A 20,530-nucleotide genomic window follows, 5' to 3' on the forward strand; every position below is an offset into this window, starting at 1 on the left:
AAAAAAATGTATTGCTTGGAAATTCGGAGATATGTTGTCAGAAGTTTATAGAATAAATGAACAATTTACATTTTACTCAAAAATATACCTATAAAGAGAAAAATCAGACATACTGAACATTTTGCAGTGGTCTCTTAATTTTTGCCAGAGCTGTATATTGATGGTATGTGGGTAGTATAAGTCATCAAAGTCTGCGACTTAACCATTGGGACAGTCAAAAATGCTTATAACTAGGGCTCGCTGACTTTTCTCTGCTGCCGCCCTGCTCCCAAACCGCACTGTGAGTTCCCATCTAGGCATTGTTGGATTCCCATGCATTATATTCCCCTTACTGTACGTTGATGGCATTCTGTATTGACAATGATGGGCAATACTTGGACCAAATTAACAACATCAGTGTCCAGATTTTATTTATTTGGCACAAGTACAGGAAAACTTTTGCCATTTTCAACTACAGAACCGGTCTGGAAACACTGCACTGTTCATATCTTATCTATGACCTACTACCATATAAAATTTTTTTTCTTAATAAACATAAATGTTAAATATAACTTTATTTGATTACTATTGCAGTATATACTGTGGTGATCGGACCTCGCTGGAAAGATCAGGCTGATTTGTAGAATGAGAATCCACCTCCGTGTTAATTTCCTGTTCGCTAATAATATGCTAATGGTACCTAAAAATGTATCTCATTTCTTATATTCAGCATGCAGATAAATTTCTATTTTTATGTTGTTGACATGCATGGCTGCAGTATTTTGGTTGTATTTGCATAATAATGCGGGCTGAAATAACTAGTGCCACCATTGAAAAACGGTTCAAAAAGGTGAATTTTCAATGTTTACGTTTGAAAATCATCTCAAGAATCTTATTTGGAAAGCTGCAGGTTAGGCTCTTAATGGAATTCTTTTTTATTTGCATGCTGCAGATGAGAACTACTCTTTAATTACAATGTTATGGTGAATGCTGAGGTTTCCAAGGGGTGAATAATTGTGATGGTTTATATTCAAATTGTGATGCGAAGAGATGTAGCACTACGGGTCTTTGTAATGAGTTGGCAAAATGTCATTGTCTAAGATTAAAATGATTGTTTAGGCAATTGCTACATATGGAGGGCAGCTTTGCCCGGCAAGCCAACTAGGTAATTTTTTATTTTTTCTTGTCTAATTTGCACTAGAATGATACAAGCTAATCAACACTTTGCTTTCTAGGCCCATGCTTCCTCTCTTATATACTTACAGTAGCGACCAAAACTTTTGCATTTTTTTTTTTTTAAAGTTACTACTTCGGTCTGATTGTTGTAATTCCATTTTCCTGGTGATTTTAGTAAATCGGAAGCAAATGATTGTCAGCTATACTGTAAGGATGAAAATTGTGTTTGACGGGGGCGTGGCTATGTAGTGAAGGAGAAAGGACGCATCGTGAGAGAGCTCCTAAATCCTCTTATCATCCTGCACTTAAGACCCCTAAATATAGCAATATATTCACCACTACTGGGCCCCCCTGGTTCCGGGCATCTCTTCTGGACCCCGTGGGGAAACCACCGTGACCGAGAAGCTCCGGAGATCGAGGAGCTCTGGACGGGCACACAGCGAGGAGGCGGCCATTTTCAGCAGCACGCGCTCTGCTGGGAAGAAGCGCAGTGCTTCTCCCAGCCGGAGACGAGACCTTACCCTGATCCTCGGGTGATTACCGGCACTTGCAGTGGGTGCTCGGAGCCTGTGGTGCACCGGGAACAAGAGAGGCTCGAGCGGAGGCGGTGCCTGTGTGGAGCGGCTGCCATCTTCAGAGCGCACGCTCCAGCAGGTGGAGACGCAGCGCCATCTTTTCATTCCTGCAGCACTGTATGGGTGAGTGAGTGAGCACATACCCTGGACACACTGAGGGGACGCGCGGAGTGTGCTCTGAAAAATTGGGCCCTGCTCTCCCCTACACCTTCAATAAGACGCTTTGCCTATCAGCGCCATTACTTTGGAGGGCCCCCTGGACCCCCCCTCCTGACTGCTGCCACTGCAGGCATAGTGAGCCCTTCCTGGTGCGCAGCACCCTAGTGGAGCCCTGAGATTGCCATACTTATAACTTTTCGGTTCACTGCAGATACCATCCTCCCATAGCCCTGCTGTGTTTGCACGACTTGTGACTCTGACCTTACTAACCATGCAGCGCACAAAAGGATCGGGGGCAGCTGAAAAATTAAAAGAGTTTGCCAGAATTGATCCCTCTGATAACGTACGAGCCCTTAGAAATAACCCCTCTCAAATGCAACGTAAAAATCGTCTCTCTGACAGTGCTGAGGGAAATGATCAGGAGGAACTGACACTTAAACAAGCATCTGACCAATTAATGCAAGCTATTTCCCTAACCAGAACATCCCTCACCGAAAAAATAGAGGACGTACATACTGAGGTGGGACGCCTCCGTCAGGATATGCAAGCTATGAAGGGACGCATTGCAGAGGTGGAGACGAGGGTATCCCGTGCTGAAGATACCATTGCACCCATGGAGGCCAAGTTGACAAAAGTAGCTGGCTCTATAAACGCCTGGAAACAAAAGGCAGATGATCTAGAGAATAGACTGCGCCGGAACAATATTCGAATTATTGGACCGCCAGAACGTTCAGAGGGTCAACAACCTGAGGTTTTTCTGGAAGGGTGGCTCAAATCCTCTCTGGGAGGCGAATTTTCTTCAACGTTTGCTGTGGAAAGAGCCCATCGAGTACCCACGAGGCCTCTTCCTCCCGGGGCCCCAGCTAGACCTTTCCTGGCACGGATCCTTAATTGCAAGGACAGAGACACTATTTTGCGACTTGCACGGCAAAAAAGCCCCATTAAATTTAATAATGCTGTAATTTCGATCTTTCTGGATTTTTCCATGGAACTTCAGAAGCAAAGAGCTAGATTTATGGAGATCAAGAAGCAACTCAGGGATAGAAATATTATTTACTCGATGATCTACCCGGCCCGACTCCCAAGTTGTTCACAAAGGTTCTTCTGTGTTCTTCACGGATCCGGCGGAAGTGACTGAATGGCTACGATCTCATGGGGTGTCTTGTGCAAAGGAATCCTAAATACACCTAATTCAGTAAAATTCTTTTGATCTCTTAATACAGAGCTCTCTCTGGAGATGTCCAGATTACCAACAATACCGGACGCTGACTCCAGCGAGGGTATCCCCTTATTTCTTTGATAATGGGAGCACAGGACGTTGCTCCTATATTGTTTGGTTCTTGTTCCTCTTTTTCTTTCCTTTCGGTTTTATCTGTTATTTAAGTAGAAACTGCCGCCGACAGCATTCTTATTTTCTGTGTGCTATCCTTAACCTTTGCCTGAGTGATAACGCATATCATATTTGGATAAGTAGGCATGGGATCTGAAATAGTGTGTATGACGTGGAATGTACGAGGTATAAAATCTCCTCGAAAGAAAATTTAAGGTTTTTTTCGCAGATCAGACGCCATCACCCCCATATAGTAGCCTTGATGGAGACACACCTGACCAGAGATACGGCCCGGTGTGTGCAGAAACCATGGGTACAATGGTATATCCATGCTTTCCATACTAGCTACTCGAGAGGAGTTTCGTTATTAATACACAGAGATGTTAGATGGGAAGCTAGGGAGGCCCGAAGGTATTCTGAAGGTCGGTTTGTTTTTGTGCATGCGCTAATTAATTCTAGTGAATACGTGATTCTATGTATCTACAACCCTCCCCCGGCTAATATATCAATCCTCCGGATGGCAATGAGCTTTGCTCTAAACTATCCAGACGCGCAAGTTATCTGCATGGGAGACTTCAATTTGGTTATGGATAATAGCCTTGATAGATTGAGATTAGATGATGGGGGATCTGGGGAGCTTCCCTCTTCAACCCCGACCCAGTTGGCATCATTTATGGAGGGTAGTGGATGGTTGGATCTATGGCGGATGCATAACCCAGGAGTGAAAGGATATACCTGCCACCCATCTACTAAACGGTCTTTATCCCGCATAGATTACATTTTTAGTTCTAGCGGGTTGGCGACGTGGGTGGATATTGTGGAACACGGTAATAGGGGGATATCAGACCATAGCCCGATTATACTTAAACTTAAATTTGGGCAACCGAGGTGCGGCGTGGTCTGGAAGCTGAATCCCTTTTGGCTGAAACTAATGGATCACAACGACAGAACAGAGGATCAGTTGAACTGTTTCATTTCATCTCACCTAGAGCCCCAGAATGTCAATTTATTCTGGGACACCCTCAAGGCATACTTGAGAGGATGTTTGTCTTCCACAATTTCATATATAAAAAGGGTGACCTCGAGAGAGGATGATGGAGTGGAACAGAGACTGAAAGATGCAGAGGCACATACATATCTAACCAAACTAATGGTAATAGAATTGAGTGGTTGACCTCACAGAGATTGTATACTCAACATATAGACACCAAGTCTAAGCGTAAGCTGTTTTTCACACGCCAGTCATATTTTGAGTTGGGAAATCAAACCGGTAAATTTCTAGCCTATCTGGTACGTCAGCATAATACATCTAATACAATATTGCAGATTCGCGCGCCAGACGACTTATTGATGTCCACGACAGAAGAAATACTTCAATGTTTTTATGATTACTACGAGTCGTTATAACTCTAAAAGTGGTCTCGGCGTTTCGCAATGTATGGATTATTTGTCAGATATCATATTTCCCACATTGAGTCCCACTCAGCGAGATTTTATGGATGCTAAGTTCACATTGGAGGAGGTAGAGTATGCAATAATGGACATGTCCTCTGGAAAAGCTCCTGGGCCAGACGGGTTTCCCGTTGAGTTATATAAGAGATATCGGGGTATACTAGCGCCACTCCTATTGAAAGTATTCCAGGGTATATGGGAGGGAGGATGTATGCCCGAAACCTTCTATGAGGCAAATATTGTCATACTCAAAAAAGAGGGAAAGGACCCTCTGGAATGTGGCTCCTATCGACCCATATCATTGGTCAATGTAGATTATAAAATTTTCATTAAAATCCTAGCCATTAAACTGAATTCCATCATACTGGACCTTATTCACCCAGATCAGACTGGCTTTATGCCTGGTAAAAATACCTCTATTAACATCAGGCGAGTTCAATCAATAATTCAATATAGCTCTCTGGTGCCAGATAACAACTGGGAATTAGCATCCCTGGATGCGGCTAAGGCTTTCGATTCTCTGGAATGGCCCTTTCTGTCAGCATGCTTACAGAAGTATGGCTTTGGAGATAAGTTTCTAAGGTGGATCAATATATTATATATGAAACCTAAGGCGCGTATAATTATAAATAATTCCATCTCTAAGTCCCTCTCGCTATTCAGGGGGACTCGTCAGGGGTGAACCCTCTCGCCGGCTCTTTTTGCTCTTGCGATAGTGGCATTGGCAATACGTATGAGATCCTCCCCTGATATTAAGGGCATAAATATAGCGGGTCGGGTGGACACCATCGGCTTATATGCCGACGATATGGTGATATTTATGGACAAGGCAGAGGAAACACTACCACAAGTGATTGCTACTATAGATGTCTTTAGTAAATACTCCGGCTTGTATATAAATTGGGACAAATCTGCTCTATTGCCTCTCTCTTGCGCCCCAATGCCAGATCTTGAAACTCTATCCTTGTAACCTGTCGTATCCAATTTCAAATACTTGGGTATCTATATGTCCCAAAGCAGTAATCCTGATCTACAACTTAATGTCTATCCATTATTAGAATTAGTCAAATCCAAATTTGCATCTTGGAGCAAACTCCCACTATCTGTTGCAGGCCGTATTAACCTAATAAAAATGATTCTGCTCCCTAAACTTATCGCCTTCAGCACAGCGCAGTACCAGTACCTAATTCCCTCTTTGCCAATTTAAACCCCCAAATCACTTCTTTTATATGGGGGAAATCTAGGCCCAAACTTAGACTGTCTGTTTTGCAGAGACCTAAACAGGGAGGTGGAGCGACGTTGCCGGATTTTTTTCTATATTACCTGACCGGACAGGCTAAAGCATTGGACACGTGGATGCCTGGTGGTTGTCTCCCCAACTCTGAACACCATCTGCTTCATTCTGCTCGAGTGGAGTGCCCATTGGGTTTTTTAGAATCAGAAAGAACTAACACCCCTCACTCACTGCCCATGCTTCGACTGGCACGATTGGTTTGAAGACAAATAAAAAAAGTTGTTGGATTTACGGATATTATAGCTGAAATGCCCCTATGGAAAAATAATTACTTTCCGGCGCTGCTGGATCATCCATCTACTGATTTTTGGGTGCTACATGGTGTTACCTCGGTAGGGGATTTATATGACTAGGGGACCTTTGTGTCCTTTGAACAGTTGCAGACTAAGTACGATATTCCAAGATCCCAATTTTTTAGTTTCTTGCAATTAAGATCAGCTTTCCAGTCATTTATGAGGGGGGTAGATACAGGCCGCACAATTTCGTCTTTGCCACTGATAGGAATCCTCAAATCCCAGGGACCCCAGGGCCTTATTTCTTCTTTATATACAGTACCTATATGCTATTAGTGGGGACTGGATCCGCTATAAGATTCATCAGGGGGAAATGGGAGAGACTCACCTCTGAGGTACAGGAAGAAGAATGGGAGGAAATTTTAGAGTCCCCACTTGGGGTATCCCCGTCAATTAATAACAGAATGACTCAACTATATATAATATACCAGTCATATTTGACTCCCACACTGCTTTTTAAGATGGGTCGACTCCACTCCTCGGAATGTCTGCGTTGCCATTCACCAGACGCAGATTTTATCCACATGATGTGGAACTGTCCTATTATCCTTCAATATTGGAAAGAGGTGACATCATTACTTTCGTCCATAGTAGTACCTCCTGTTCCTCTTGAGCCATTGATTTGTTTATTTGGGGTATGGGATGAAGAGACTTGGGGACATTATATTGGGATCTTTTTGCGGGAATCACTTTTTATGGCAAGGAAGGTAATAGCAATGCGATGGATGGGGGGTTCATGCCCCTCCCTGAGAGCCTGGGTGGAGTTGGTAAATTTGGTCGTTCCATATGAACGCACGCTATATCAAAATAGAGGATGTCCAGGTAAATTTGAGAAAATTTGGAGCGGATGGAACTCCTCTCACCTTACTTTATAAATTTAAATTCATAGTTAATTACTCTAAGGCAAGGTATCAAATTCCCATAGATGTTACGCAGAGATAGATGCGAGTTTATTATTAAGCGGCAGAAAGGTAGTTAATAGGATATAGTTGTAGTTGTGGTTCAACGACTGTAAACTCTCATGATTCCATATTTTGTTTGTTTGGTTCGAATGGAGTAAATGATATGCTAAGCACAGTTGTGATACTCAGTTATGCATACAATGTACATGTTTCATATTGAATGTATTACTAATGAACACAAATGTGTATGTTGTATACTTTTACTTTGTGGTAAATAAACTAATTAAAAAAAAAAAAATTGTGTTTGACATTGTTTATCCCTTTGTGTGTTAGTTTTCAACTTTTGCTTGGCCAAATGTTTTGCATATTTGTCATGGATAGTCGAATTTTGCATAAAATATATATATATTTTTTTTTGTTTGTGTGCTTTTCGGTTAAAACATGGCAAAGACCAAGCCAAATTTATCACCAAATGGCAGGAAGCTTATTATTCTAAGAGTGAAGTCAGGCAAAAGCCAAAAAGAGGTAGCTATGGAATTCAACTGTTCTCAGTCAAGTGTCAAGTATAATAACGAAAAAAAAGAAGGTTATGGAACAGCTGACAAACCTAGAAGTGGACGACCACAGAAAATTTCCTCCAAAGTTGATCACGTTATTAAGAAAAAGTGCTGTACAGATTTTGCACAAAATTAACAAAGAATATGGGGTCAAAGTGAGTTGCCAAACTGGGGTGCGATAGCCAAGAGCAGTAGGGTTGAACGCAGGGGCGTAACTACCGCGGTCGCAGGGGTCGCAATTGCGACGGGGCCCGCAGTGCTTAGGGGCCCTCTCAGTCCAGCAGACTGGGCGGGCCCCTAAGAACTCTGAGCTACAAAATGGGCCGCCGCCCTTTAAATAAATCATCTTTACAGGCCTTGGTGCGCGTGCACTCTCTCAGTGCATGCGCGATCACGGGTGGGACTGCACTTGTCCCGCAGCAGAGCCCCTCCACCGCAGAGAGCCGCACACCACAACTATGGCTGCTGCTGCTCTGTGCGCACAGGACCTGTGATGAGGTCACAGGAGGGGAGGAGTCGGAGTCACATGATCAAGGGCTTCTGTGTAGTGCAGGACAGTAGTGCAGTCAGTGCTGGTTGTCATCGTGCTGGAGGAGGGTAAGCTTTTGTGTGAGGTCAGAAGGGGTTTGTGTGGATGTAGCAGAGCAGTGTGTGTATGAGGTGTACAGAGCGGAGCCGTGTGTGTACGAGGTGTACGGAGCGGAGCCGGGTGTGTACGAGGTGTACGGAGCGGAGCCGTGTGTGTGAGGTGTACGGAGCGGAGCTGGGTGTGTATGAGGTGTACGGAGCGGAGCCAGGTGGGTATGAGGTGTACGGAGCGGAGCCATGTGTGTATGAGGTGTACGGAGCGGAGCCGGGTGTGTATGAGGTGTACGGAGCGGAGCCGGGTGTGTATGAGGTGTACGGAGCGGAGCCGGGTGTGTATGAGGTGTACGGAGCGGAGCCGGGTGGGTATGAGGTGTACGGAGCGGAGCCGGGTGTGTATGAGGTATATGGAGCGGAGCCGGGTGTGTACGATGTGTACGGACCAGAGCCGCGTGTGTATGAGGTGTACAGAGCGGAGCCGTGTGTGCAAGGTGTACGGAGCGTAGCCGTGTGTGTACGAGGTGTACAGAGCGTAGCCGTGTGTGTACGAGGTGTACGGAGCGGAGCCATGTGTGTACGAGGTATACGGAGCGGAGCCGTGTGTGTATGAGGTGTACAAGGCGGAGATGGGTGTGTACGAGGTGTACGGAGCGGAGCTGGGGTGTGTACGAGGTGTACGGAGCGGAGCTGGGTGTGTATGAGGTGTATGGAGCGGAGCTAGGTGTGTATGCGGTGTATGGAGCGGAGCCGTGTGTGTATGCGGTGTATGGAGCGGAGCCGTGTGTGTATGGAGGTGTATGGTGCGGAGCCGGGTGTGTACGAGGTGTACGGACCAGAGCCGCGATTGTATGAGGTGTACGGAGCGGAGCTGTGTGTGTACGAGGTGTACGGAGCGGAACATTGTGTGTGTACGAGGTATATGGAGCGGAGCCGTGTGTGTATGAGGTGTACGGAGCGGAGCCGGGTGTGTATGAGGTATATGGAGCAGAGCCGTGTGTGTACGAGGTGTACGGAGCGGAGCCGGGTGTGTATGAGGTGTACGGAGCGGAGCTAGGTGTGTATGAGGTGTACGGAGCGGAGCCGGGTGTGTATGAGGTGTACGGAGTGGAGCTAGGTGTGTATGAGGTGTACGGAGCGGAGCCGGGTGTGTATGAGGTATATGGAGCGGAGCCGCGTGTGTATGAGGTGTACAGAGCGGAGCCGTGTGTGCAAGGTGTACGGAGCGTAGCCGTGTGTGTACGAGGTGTACGGAGCGTAGCCGTGTGTGTACGAGGTGTACGGAGCGGAGCCATGTGTGTACGAGGTATACGGAGCGGAGCCGTATGTGCAAGGTGTACGGAGCGGAGCCGGGTGTGTATGAGGGGTACGGAGGGGAGCCGCATGTGCAATGTGTACGGAGCTCAGCCGCGTGTGTAGGAGTAACTATGTGTGGCCATTATACTGTAGGCAATATCATGTGTGGCCATTGTACAGTATGGAGCATCATGTGTGGCCATTGTACAGTATAGAGCACTATGTGTGGCCATTGTACAGTATGGAGCACTATGTGTGGCCATTGTACAGTATGGACAGGGGCGTAACTACCGCGGTTGCAGCAGTCGCCATTGCGACCAGGCCCGGCAGGTCAGGGGCCCGGGGCCGGCAGGTCAGAGCAGGGCCGGACTGGCCATCGGGCACTTCTGGCAAATGCCAGAAGAGCCGGTGCCAGTCATGGGCTGCTCGATCCGCCTCCCCCCGCCGACTCACCCCCCCTGCCGTCGCATTCAACTATACCGGCGTCTATGACGCCGGTACAGTTGAAAGCAATGACGGAGGAGAGAGCGTCTACAGACGCTCCCTCTCCCATCATTCCCCGCTCTGCCTCTGACACTGCGGGTGCGCGATGACGTCACATCATCGCGCACCTGCTGTGTTCCGGGCAGACTGCAGCCGAGCCTGAGACCAGAGCAGGAAGCAACGCTGGCAAGAGGAAAGGTAAGGAGAGTGTTTTTTTTTTTTTTTACTGGACTGTGGGGGCATTCTCGGGGGGGGGGGGGGGGGCGAGAGATGCGGGCTGTGCTGGATATACCACTGTGCGGGCTGTGCTGGATATACCACTGTGCGGGCTGTGCTGGATATACCACTGTGCGGGCTGTGCTGGATATACCACTGTGCGGGCTGTGCTGTATATACCACTGTGCGGGCTGTGCTGTATATACCACTGTGCGGGCTGTGCTGTATATACCACTGTGCGGGCTGTGCTGTATATACCACTGTGCGGGCTGTGCTGGATAGATCACTGTTCGGGCTGTGCTGGATAGACCACTGTGCGGGCTGTGCTGGATAGACCACTGTGCGGGCTGTGCTGGATAGACCACTGTGCGGGCTGTGCTGGATAGACCACTGTGCGGGCTGTGCTGGATAGACCACTGTGCGGGCTGTGCTGGCACCCAACACCATGTTGCAGTGCAGGAGATTCCTCCTGCACGGCAACAGTCCGAGGCGTATCTAGGGGAAGGGGACAGCCGGGGCACGTGAGAGACAGGAAGCAGCTCCAGTCATCACGATGAGACAGCTTCTCAGTCTGTATTTTTCCCCCCTCATACATCTCATGTACGTCTGAATGAGATCGTATTTAAGAGAAAGCCAAAATAACCCCGGGACAGAAGGCGAGAGCAGGGGGGAGTTGCGGGACAGAGCCGCTTTAGTCAGGAGAAGCTGAGGAGCTGCAGCCAGTTTACATCAGCCACCCCTGTACCAGAGAGGAGATTGTGAGTTGTGTATATGAGCTGGTATCTCTGGTGTGTGTGTGTGTGATATCTGTAGTGTGTGTGTGTGTGTGTGTGTGTGTGATATCTGTAGTGTGTGTGTGTGTGTGTGATAACTGATGTGTGTGTGATATCTGTAGTATGATGTGTGTGTGTGATATCTGTAGTGTGTGTGTGATATCTGTAGTATGTGTGTGTGTGAGGCAGCGGTGTAACTACCACGGTCGCAGCTGCAAGCGGCTCTGGCAGGTCAGGGGGCCGTGTGTCCCCTTGAGCCTGTCTCCCTTATGCTTGTGTCCCCATGTGCCAGTCTCCCTTGCCCATTAGTCCCTGTGTGTCCCCATGTGCCTGTCTCCTATGTCCCCTTGTGCTTGTGTCAGTCTCCTTTGCCCACTAGTCCCTGTGTGTCAGTCTCCCTTTCCAACTTGTCCCTGTGTGTCCCCTTGTGCTTGTATCCCTTGTCCCCTTGTGTCAGTCTCTTGCCCACTAGTCCCTGTGTGTCCCCTTGTGCCTGTCTCCCTTGTCCCCTTGTGCTTGTCCCCGTGTGTCCCCTTGTGTCAGTCTCCATTGCCCACTAGTCCCCTTGTATCAGTCTCCCTTGCCCACTATTCCCCGTGTGTCAGTCTCCCTTGCCCACTAGTCCCTGTGTCCCCGTGTGCCAGTCTCCCTTGTCCACTAGTCCCCGTGTGCCCTTTGTGTCAGTCTCCCTTGCCCACTTGTCCCCGTGTGCCCCTTGTGTCAGTCTCCATTGTCCCCTTGTGTCAGTCTCCCTTGCCCAATAGTCCCCTTGTAACCTTCTCCCCTGCCTCCTAGCCCCCATGTGTCCCCTTGTGCCTGTCTTCCTTGCCCCCTTGTGCCCTCTCCCCTGCCCCCTCGTCACCATTTGCTCGTGTCTTTCTCACTGCCCCTGTATGGAGGGGCTGCATTATACTATGAGGGGGGCTGCATTGTATTCTATGGGGGTTACATTGAATTTTATGGCGGGGGGCCCCATTTGGAAGTTCGCACCGGGGCCCATAACTTTGTAGTTACGCCACTGGTTGAACGTATGAGTTCCAGTCATGAAGCCTTTCCTCTCTGCAAAGAACCGGAAGGTCCGACTCGAGTTTGCCAAAGAACACAGCCAGTGGAAAGAGTCATGTTGGTCTAAGGTGTTGTGGACAGATGAATCCAAATTCAGTCTGTTTCTTATTGATGGCAAGCACTATATATACCGCTCATTTGGGAAAACTTAATGATTCTAGGTACCAACACCTACAGTAAAACGTGGTGGCAATGTCATGGTTTGGTGCTGCTTTTCTGCATCTACTATTGGCCATCTTCATCAGAACTGATGGAAATATGAATTCTACCATGTACAAGGATATACTGGAAAATGTAATGCTGACACATGGTGAAGCCAAAGTAGGCAGGGGCTGGAAAGTCCAGCACGACAATGATCCTAAGCACACATTCAATTTAGTCAAAAATTGGTTTGCATAAAAAAATGAAAAATGTTCGCCTGTTGCAACGGCCTAGCCAATCACCTGATTTAAACCCTACAGAGCACCTTTGGGAGGAGTTAGGGTGAAGAGTTGGGGCCAGTACCCATAGCAATACAGATGAATTGTTTGCAGATTTGCAAATAATAATAATAATCTTTATTTTTATATAGCGCTAACATATTCTGCAGCGCTTTACAGACATTTTCATCGCTGTCCCCAATGGTGCTCACAATCTAAATTCCCTATCAGTATGTCTTTGGAATGTGGGAGGAAACCGGAGTGCCCGGAGGAAACCCACACAAACATGGAGAGAACATACAAACTCTTTGCAGATGTTGTCGTTGGTGGGATTTGAACCCAGGACTCCAGCGCTGCAAAGCTGCGGTGCTAACCACTGAGCCACCGTGCAAATGGAGCAAGATCCCTCAGGATGTCTTTAAAACTCTGGTGGTTTCAATGCCCCATCGATGTGGTGCAGTGATGATTAGAGCAAGAGGTTATGCTGAAAAATACTTATGGCATTGTAAACAATGAATACTCTCTATGTATGTAGCAATTAATTATGTATTTATATGCACTATGTAAGCTGAATTATGTATCTATGAACTATGTAACAATGAATTACTCTTTATATATAAATACTATATGCAAAACTTTTGGTTGTCAGTTTTCTTTAATTAAATTACCATACCTGTATTCTAAAGCAGTTTTGTTAATATTGAGGTCTTACTTGATGACAACTTCAAGCACTTTCAATTCATCACCAGGAAAATGGCATCACCAGAACCAGACAGAAGTAATCATACTTTTAATAAAAATGCTAAACTTTTGGTCACTACTGTATACCTGTCTGTTTGATATCAGTGATTTCTAGATTGCTAGATGTCCCAGCAGGAGATCTAGTCAAATATATTCAGTTTCATTCCGTGTAAATGGAATCATCGTCTGCCTGACTTTTCTTCCATATGCTATGAACCACGAGATAAACCTTCACACAGTTTAAAGTGCTCAGTCCACATTCATCCATGTCTAACTAAATGAGGCCTAGCCAAATCAGCCTCTTGAGAACATCCTACGGTAGATGAAGATGAGTTTTCTAAATTAACACTTTTTAAAGTCTTTTTTTTGTAAAAAAAAAATAATAATGTCTGAATCATCTCTAAGAAGGACGGTCACTTGACCCTCATTCAAGCTTCATTTTTTATGATGTAGAAGAAAAATGGACACAGTTTTATCAGTGATTTTCATCAGAGCTTAATCGGGTTTAATCAGACTTTGGTCAGAGTTTCATAGGATTTTTTCACCGACGAGAACATTTTTTTTTTCAACCTTCTCCTATCTATTAGGCCTCATTCACACGTCAGTATTTTTCCTCTGTATTTAATCTGTATTTGTACTTCAAAACCAGGAGTGTCTCCAAAACACGTATCTTGTTTCAGTCTTTCAAATATAGTTGGTCTCTGTAAGTTCCGCTCTTGACATTTGCATAAAAACGCTGATGCAAAATACTGACTGAGGTTTTAGTCAGTGAAAAACAGACAGGACACGGATTGCGGCCGAATACTGTCCAGTTTTTTTCACAGAACCATTGCCAAGTTTGATCCAACACTCGGATCAATATTGGTCATGTCACCGCAATTTTGTATGGACCACTCTGTCTGCAAAAACTCGCTGACATGTGAACAGCCCCACAGGCTATCACAGGTGTGAGTGCTATCCACGAAAAACACAGATAGCACTGGTATGTGACAAACCGATGTGTGAATGAGCCCTAAAGCACATGCTGGCCCTCTTGCTCAACGGTTGTAATGATTCCAGTAGCACGGTTGTAATGATTCCAGTAGCACGGTTGTAATGATTCCAGTAGCACGGTTGTAATGATTCCAGTAGCACGGTTGTAATGATTCCAGTAGCACGGTTGTAATGATTCCAGTAGCACCTGCTGCTTGCATTTCTTATCCCTTTTATATACACCTCACGACTAAGATATATTTTTATTTCCACAGTATGATGTAAAGAATCATCGTGTTTTCCTGAGACGAACAAAGTATGACACATTGCGGAAAGAAGACTTATATGTTGGAAATAAAATAAATGTCTTTTCACGTCAACTTCATCTAGTCGACTATGGAGACCAATACACCGCCCGTAAAGTTGGCAGTAAAAAGGAGAAGTGAGTGTTACCCATTAATCCTGCCCAGTGCCGGTTGTACTTTTCTCATGTTTCTTGTAAATACAGATAGTCTTAATATTTTCATTTTCAACCCCTGTGTTCATATACGGCATCAGAAGATAAAATCCGCTTACTGTTAAATCCTTTTTTGTTTGTCACATTCCTAACAAGTTGGGTCAGTCGGCTATGTCTCTTGCAGAGATGCATTTTTAATAAAAGTGTGCAGCTCCTGTATATATTAAACAGGCGATCTCAGGCCATTATTCCATCTGTTTGAGTATACTTTTTATCCAAGCTTATCATTGTATGCTGCCATATGTTTTCCTATGTAAACATCTGACTTTTCAGTGTTTCATTACAGCCTTTTATATTTATACGTTTTATTGTGTTTTTTTTGTTTTAGACTACAGGTTAGTATGTATAATGTTTTTTAATAATTGCTACAGGATTATAATTTTTATGCATGCCTTACGTATTAATAAATAAAATGCTATTGGGAAAGAATCAAAGCATTTCAGACAACTTTCTTCTCTGCTCTGAATGTGATGTTAATTGAACAGTTTGCATCATTAGTCTTTATTTTAGGTAACCAAGCAATTTTTTTAACCTATGTTACAAAATTTATAAAAATCAGTGTCACAGTAAAGTATTTTCAAAGCACAAAGTGCAAAAAGATTTTTTTTTTACCTATCCCAAAGTATGTTATATGCATAAGTTGACTGTAGGATGATCCACAGTTTAGCCATGCTATTGCGGAGGAATAAACTAATGCCAAGCATCTGTCATGACACAGCTGTCGGGTGACTTGGGACCAGGGGCTCCATCCTGTCCTTAACACTTGGGGCGCCCTAGCTTTCCCTACTCCCTGGGATACTTCTGAAGGTGAAGATGCCGAGGCCTCCACCCTGCCTTATCTCCTGAGCTCGCCCTCTGTCTGTTCTCTTCCCTCTCTATCTGTTCTCTTCCCCACCAAGAGAAGAGGGGCGCTACTGTGCACCATAGTACACCAACCTGACAAACAAGGCAACACAAACAAGGGTTAACAGAAAACTCCAAGCATACAAAATATTCACTCACATTTAACAGAGGAATGCACCGGGGCATGGAGGTTGGGGAATAAACCAGGATAGGGAGTTACCACACATACAAACCAAGCAACAGTCACTGATAACTCCTCCAACTCTCCTTCTCATATGAACAACTCTCCCTCCGTTAGCCATGCAGCAATATGCTAGCTCCGAAAAGTATTTGTAACACAGCCCAGATTATAAAGGGGAAAGGGGTAGCTAATTGGGCTCAGCTGTGGATACAGGGATTTCCAACATGGTTGATTAACCCCTGTTCTGCCAGAAGGAATAAACACATTTAAAATGAAGGAGTACGTCTTTTCAGCGCCGGAGTAGGAGCAATCAGATGCTGTGGTCTTCTAGATCCACACTGTCGCGGTAACCCTGTGACAGTATCACTTGCATTGCCTATGTCAGTAGGCAACAGAGGATCAGGCATGTTAAAATCCAGTCAGCCTTGCCCTATACACATTAGGTCGTCAACCTGTCCAACTAAAGTTCTGTGTTTATGTGTATGGCAAAATTAAAGTATATCTCTCAGCAAATTTCACAATAGAAACTGCATACATTATTAAATAGATCTCTTGGATCTGACAAGGCTGGTACACTTACTTTGATTTTTTTTTTAGCAGAATGGTTGTATAATCCTCTTAGAAAGTTTAGACCCAGACTTGATTTGTGCTTATGCTTGTTCAGTGATCTCAACTACAAAATATCTAACACTGAGAGTCCGAGAAGTTATTCTTCAGTGCATCTGATTCCCCTATTATTATTATTTATTATTATAGCGCCATTTATTCCATGGCGCTTTACATGTGAAAAGGGGTATACATAACAAATAACAAGTATTAATAATCTTGAACAATACAAGTCACCAACTGGTACAGGAGGAGAGAGGACCCTGCCGGCGCGTGATCACAATCTACAAGGGATGGGTGAGGATACAATAGGTGAGGGTAGAGCTGGTCGTGCAGCGGTATGGTGGAACGATGGTTAGTGTAGGTTGTATTCTTGTCAGAAGGGGTTTCTTTGCCTTCTCTTATCTGTTAGGCTGTATTCACATGTCAGTATTCATTCATGTACGTCAAAACTGGGAGTGTCTCCAAAACACAGAACAGTTTTCAGTCTTTCAAATATAGTTTGTCTATCTGATGTTGTCTCCACTCTAAGCTCCAGCCACACTTTCAGCTTAAATGGCGCAGCCTCATCATCACCTCATGCTATAGCTGCGCCTCCATTCCGGCCAGTCACTTTTCAGCATGGTGAATAAGAGCCAGATAGCTTAACACAGTCTAGCACTTCTGTTCTTTCAGCATACTCTGTGTCATACCTCACTTTGTGCCCTTCACCCCTCTTTTCTAAAAACCACCAGCCCGATAAGACGTTACACAGCAGAGAACAAGAGAGAAAGATTCCCTTGGAAGAACGGTATCTTCACACACTCATTAGCCTCCATCTGCTCTTATACAGTGGCATTTAAAAGTTTGGGCTCCACTGGTCAAAATTACTGTTATTGTGAAAAGTTAAGCAAATTGAAGGTAAAATTATCTATATATTTTCTACTTTTACATTTTAATCCCTTCACGCCGCAGCCCTTTTTCTTTTTTGCTTTTCTGTTTTTTGCTCCCCTTCTTCACGGAGCCTTACCTTTTTTTTTTTTTGCTCAATATGGCCATGTGAGGGCTTGTTTTTTTGCGGGACGAGTTGTACTTTTGAACAACACCATTGGTTTTACCATATTATGTACTCGAAAATGGGAAAAAAATTCCAAGTATGGTGAAATTGCAAAAAAAATGCAATTCCACAACTGCTTTTTGGATTTTTTTTACCATGTTCACCAAATGTTAAAACTGACCTGCCATTTTGAGTCTCCAGGTCATTACGAGTTCATAGACACCAAACATGTGTAGGTTGTTTGTTATTTAAATAGTGGAAGAAAAGAAATCCAATGTTTGTTAAAAAAAAAAAAAAAAAAAAATTGCGTCATTTTCCGAGACTCGTAGCGCCTCTATTTTTCATAATCTGGGATAGGGTGAGAGCTTATTTTTGTGTGCCAAGCTGACGAATAACTGCGATCACAAAAAAAAATACAAAATCCAGTTATATGATATAATCTAGTATACCAGAGGAGAGACAAATGGAGACCCGGAAACAATAGGAGATTTTTTTTTATTGGTTCATTTTGATGACTGTGTTAGGGTCTATCACAGTGATCAAAATAAAAAAAAAATAGTAAATCAAACCCCCTTTTTGTCATCCCCTTAGTTAGATGAAAATAATACAATTAAAAAATTGTATTTTTTCCATTCTTTGCAGTAAGGGTTAGGGCTAGGGTTACGGTTGTGGTGTTGGAGTTACAGTTGTTGTGTTGGGCTTTAGGGTGGTGTTGGGGTTATGGTTGTAGTTAGGGTTGTGGTTAGGGTTGGGATTAAGGTTAAGGGTGTGTTGGGGTTAGGGTTGGGGTTAGGATTGTGTTAGGTTGTGTTTGGAGTTGGAATTTGGGGGGTTTCCATTGTTTAGGCATATCAGGGGGTCTCCAAACGCGACATGGTGCCCGCCATTGATTCCAGCCAATTTTGCTTTCAAAAAGTAAAACGGTGCTGCCTCCCTTCTAAGCCTTTCCATGTGTCCAAACAGTGGCATTCTCCCACATATGGGGTATCGGCATACGCAGGACAAATAGCAGAACAAATGTTGTGGTCCATTTTCTCCTGTTACCCTTGTGAAAATAAAAAAGTTTGGGTCTAAAGTAAATTTTATTGTGAAAAAAAGTTAAATGTTAATTTTTTTCCTTCCACATTGCTTTAGTTCTCGTGAAGCACCTGAAGGGTTAATAAACGTCTTGATTGTGATTTGCGCACCTTGAGGGGTGCAGTTTATAGAATGGTGTCACTTTTGGGTATTTTCTATCATATAGCCCCTCAAAGTCACTTCAAATGTGAAGTCCCTAAAAAAAAAGGTTTTGTAAATTTTGCTGGAAAAATGAGAAATCGCTGGTCAACTTTTAACCCTTATTAACATTCTAACAAAAAAAATTCTGTTTCCAAAATTGTGTGGCTGTAAAGTTGATGTGGGAAATTTTATTTATTAACTATTTTACGTGACACGACTCTCCGATTTAAGGGCACAAAAATTAAAAGTTTGAAAATTGCTAATTATTTTACATTTTTGCCAAATTTCCAATTTTTTCATAAATAAACACAAGTCATATCCAAGAAATTTTACTACTACCTTGAAGTACAAAATGTCACCAAAAAACAGTCTCCGATACAGTGGAATTTGTTGAAGCGTTCCAGAGCTATAACCTCATAAAGTGACAGTGGTCAGAATTGTAAAAATTGGCTTGGTCATTAAGGTCAAAATTTAACGGATTATAAGATGCACTTTTTTCCCCAAATTTGGGGGGGAAATGGGGGTGTGTCTTATAATTCAAATATACCCTACCGGCCGCGATGGAGCAGAGTCCCAGGGTCGCTGCTGGAGGAGGCAAGAGTGTCGTGTTGCTGCTTGCCATTGGTTGGGATGAGGGGGTGTTTGGAGGTGCGACACTGCGGGTGTTCGGTGGTGCGGAGTCCCTGCCGACATTTTGTGAAAGCCCGGGACCCCCGCATTTCCATGGTTTACATTGCGGTGGACTCCGGGAAAATGGCTGCTGGGGGCAACGCATGCACAGATGGAGATCTCAGCGCCAAGATCTCGGGAGATGAGATCTCAGCGCCAAGATCTCATCTGCGCTTGTGCCGCCCCCGACAGCCATTTTCCCAGAGTACACCGCAAAGTAAACCATGAAAGTACGTGGGATTCAGGCTTTCACAAAATGTCGCCGGAGCACCTGCTCCACCGAACACCTGCAGCGTCGCACATCTGATCACCCCTTTCTTCCAGTCTGGGGTCCGCAGCATCGCCCCACTCCTGCCTCTACCAGTAGCGACCCTGCGTTCCTGCTTTACCCACTCTTGACACACTGATAGCAACACCGCAGAAGAAATGCTGGCACAGGCTTCCAGTATCCGTTGTTTCAGGTGCTGCACATCTCGTATCTTCACAGCACAGATAATAGCCTGCAGATGACCCAGTATCTGAAACAACGGATACTGGAAGCCTGTGCTAGCATTTCTTCTGCGGTGTTGCCATCTGTGTGTCAAGAGTGGGAGAAGAGGGTTGGATTGACAATCCAACACAATGGGCAGCACTTTGAACACATTTTATAAGTGGTAATAAACTTGAAAATAACTCATGAAAGAATAAAGTTATGTTAAAACCAAGCACACCATTGTTTTTCTTGTGAAATTCGCAATAAGTTTGATGTGTCACATGACCCTCTTCCCATTGGAAAAAATAAAGTTGGATCCAAAATGGCCGTCTTCAAAATGGCCGCCATGGTCACCACCCATCTTGAAAAGTTTTCTCCCTCCCATATACTAATGTGCCACAAACAGGAAGTTGATATCACCAACCATTCCCACTTTATTTAGGTGTATCCATATAAATGGCCCACTGTGTATATCTATATATACATATATATATATATATATATATATATATATATATATATATATATATATATATATATATATATATATGTGTGTGTGTGTGTATGTATATATAAATATGTATGTATGTGTGTGTGTATATATATATATATATATATATATATATATATATACAGTACAAACCAAACGTTTGGACACACCTTCTCATTTAAAGGGTTTCCTGTATTTTCATCAAGAGAATGCCAAGAGTGTGCAAAGCAGTCA

General features: G+C 44.4%; 1 protein-coding gene across 2 annotated transcripts in view; it reads left to right on the forward strand.

Annotated features, from left to right (window-relative positions):
- NME7 (NME/NM23 family member 7) overlaps window positions 1–20,530 on the forward strand; it is a 339,877-nt gene that overhangs the window by 81,980 nt on the left and 237,367 nt on the right. For both annotated transcript variants that reach the window (XM_077294850.1, XM_077294851.1), the window contains exon 3: window positions 14,540–14,706. In XM_077294850.1, the coding sequence (XP_077150965.1) occupies window positions 14,540–14,706 (167 nt within the window). The remainder of the gene's footprint in view (window positions 1–14,539; window positions 14,707–20,530) is intronic.

Source organism: Ranitomeya variabilis, chromosome 3, assembly GCF_051348905.1.
Source record: "Ranitomeya variabilis isolate aRanVar5 chromosome 3, aRanVar5.hap1, whole genome shotgun sequence".
Classification (NCBI taxonomy): Eukaryota; Metazoa; Chordata; class Amphibia; order Anura; family Dendrobatidae; genus Ranitomeya; species Ranitomeya variabilis.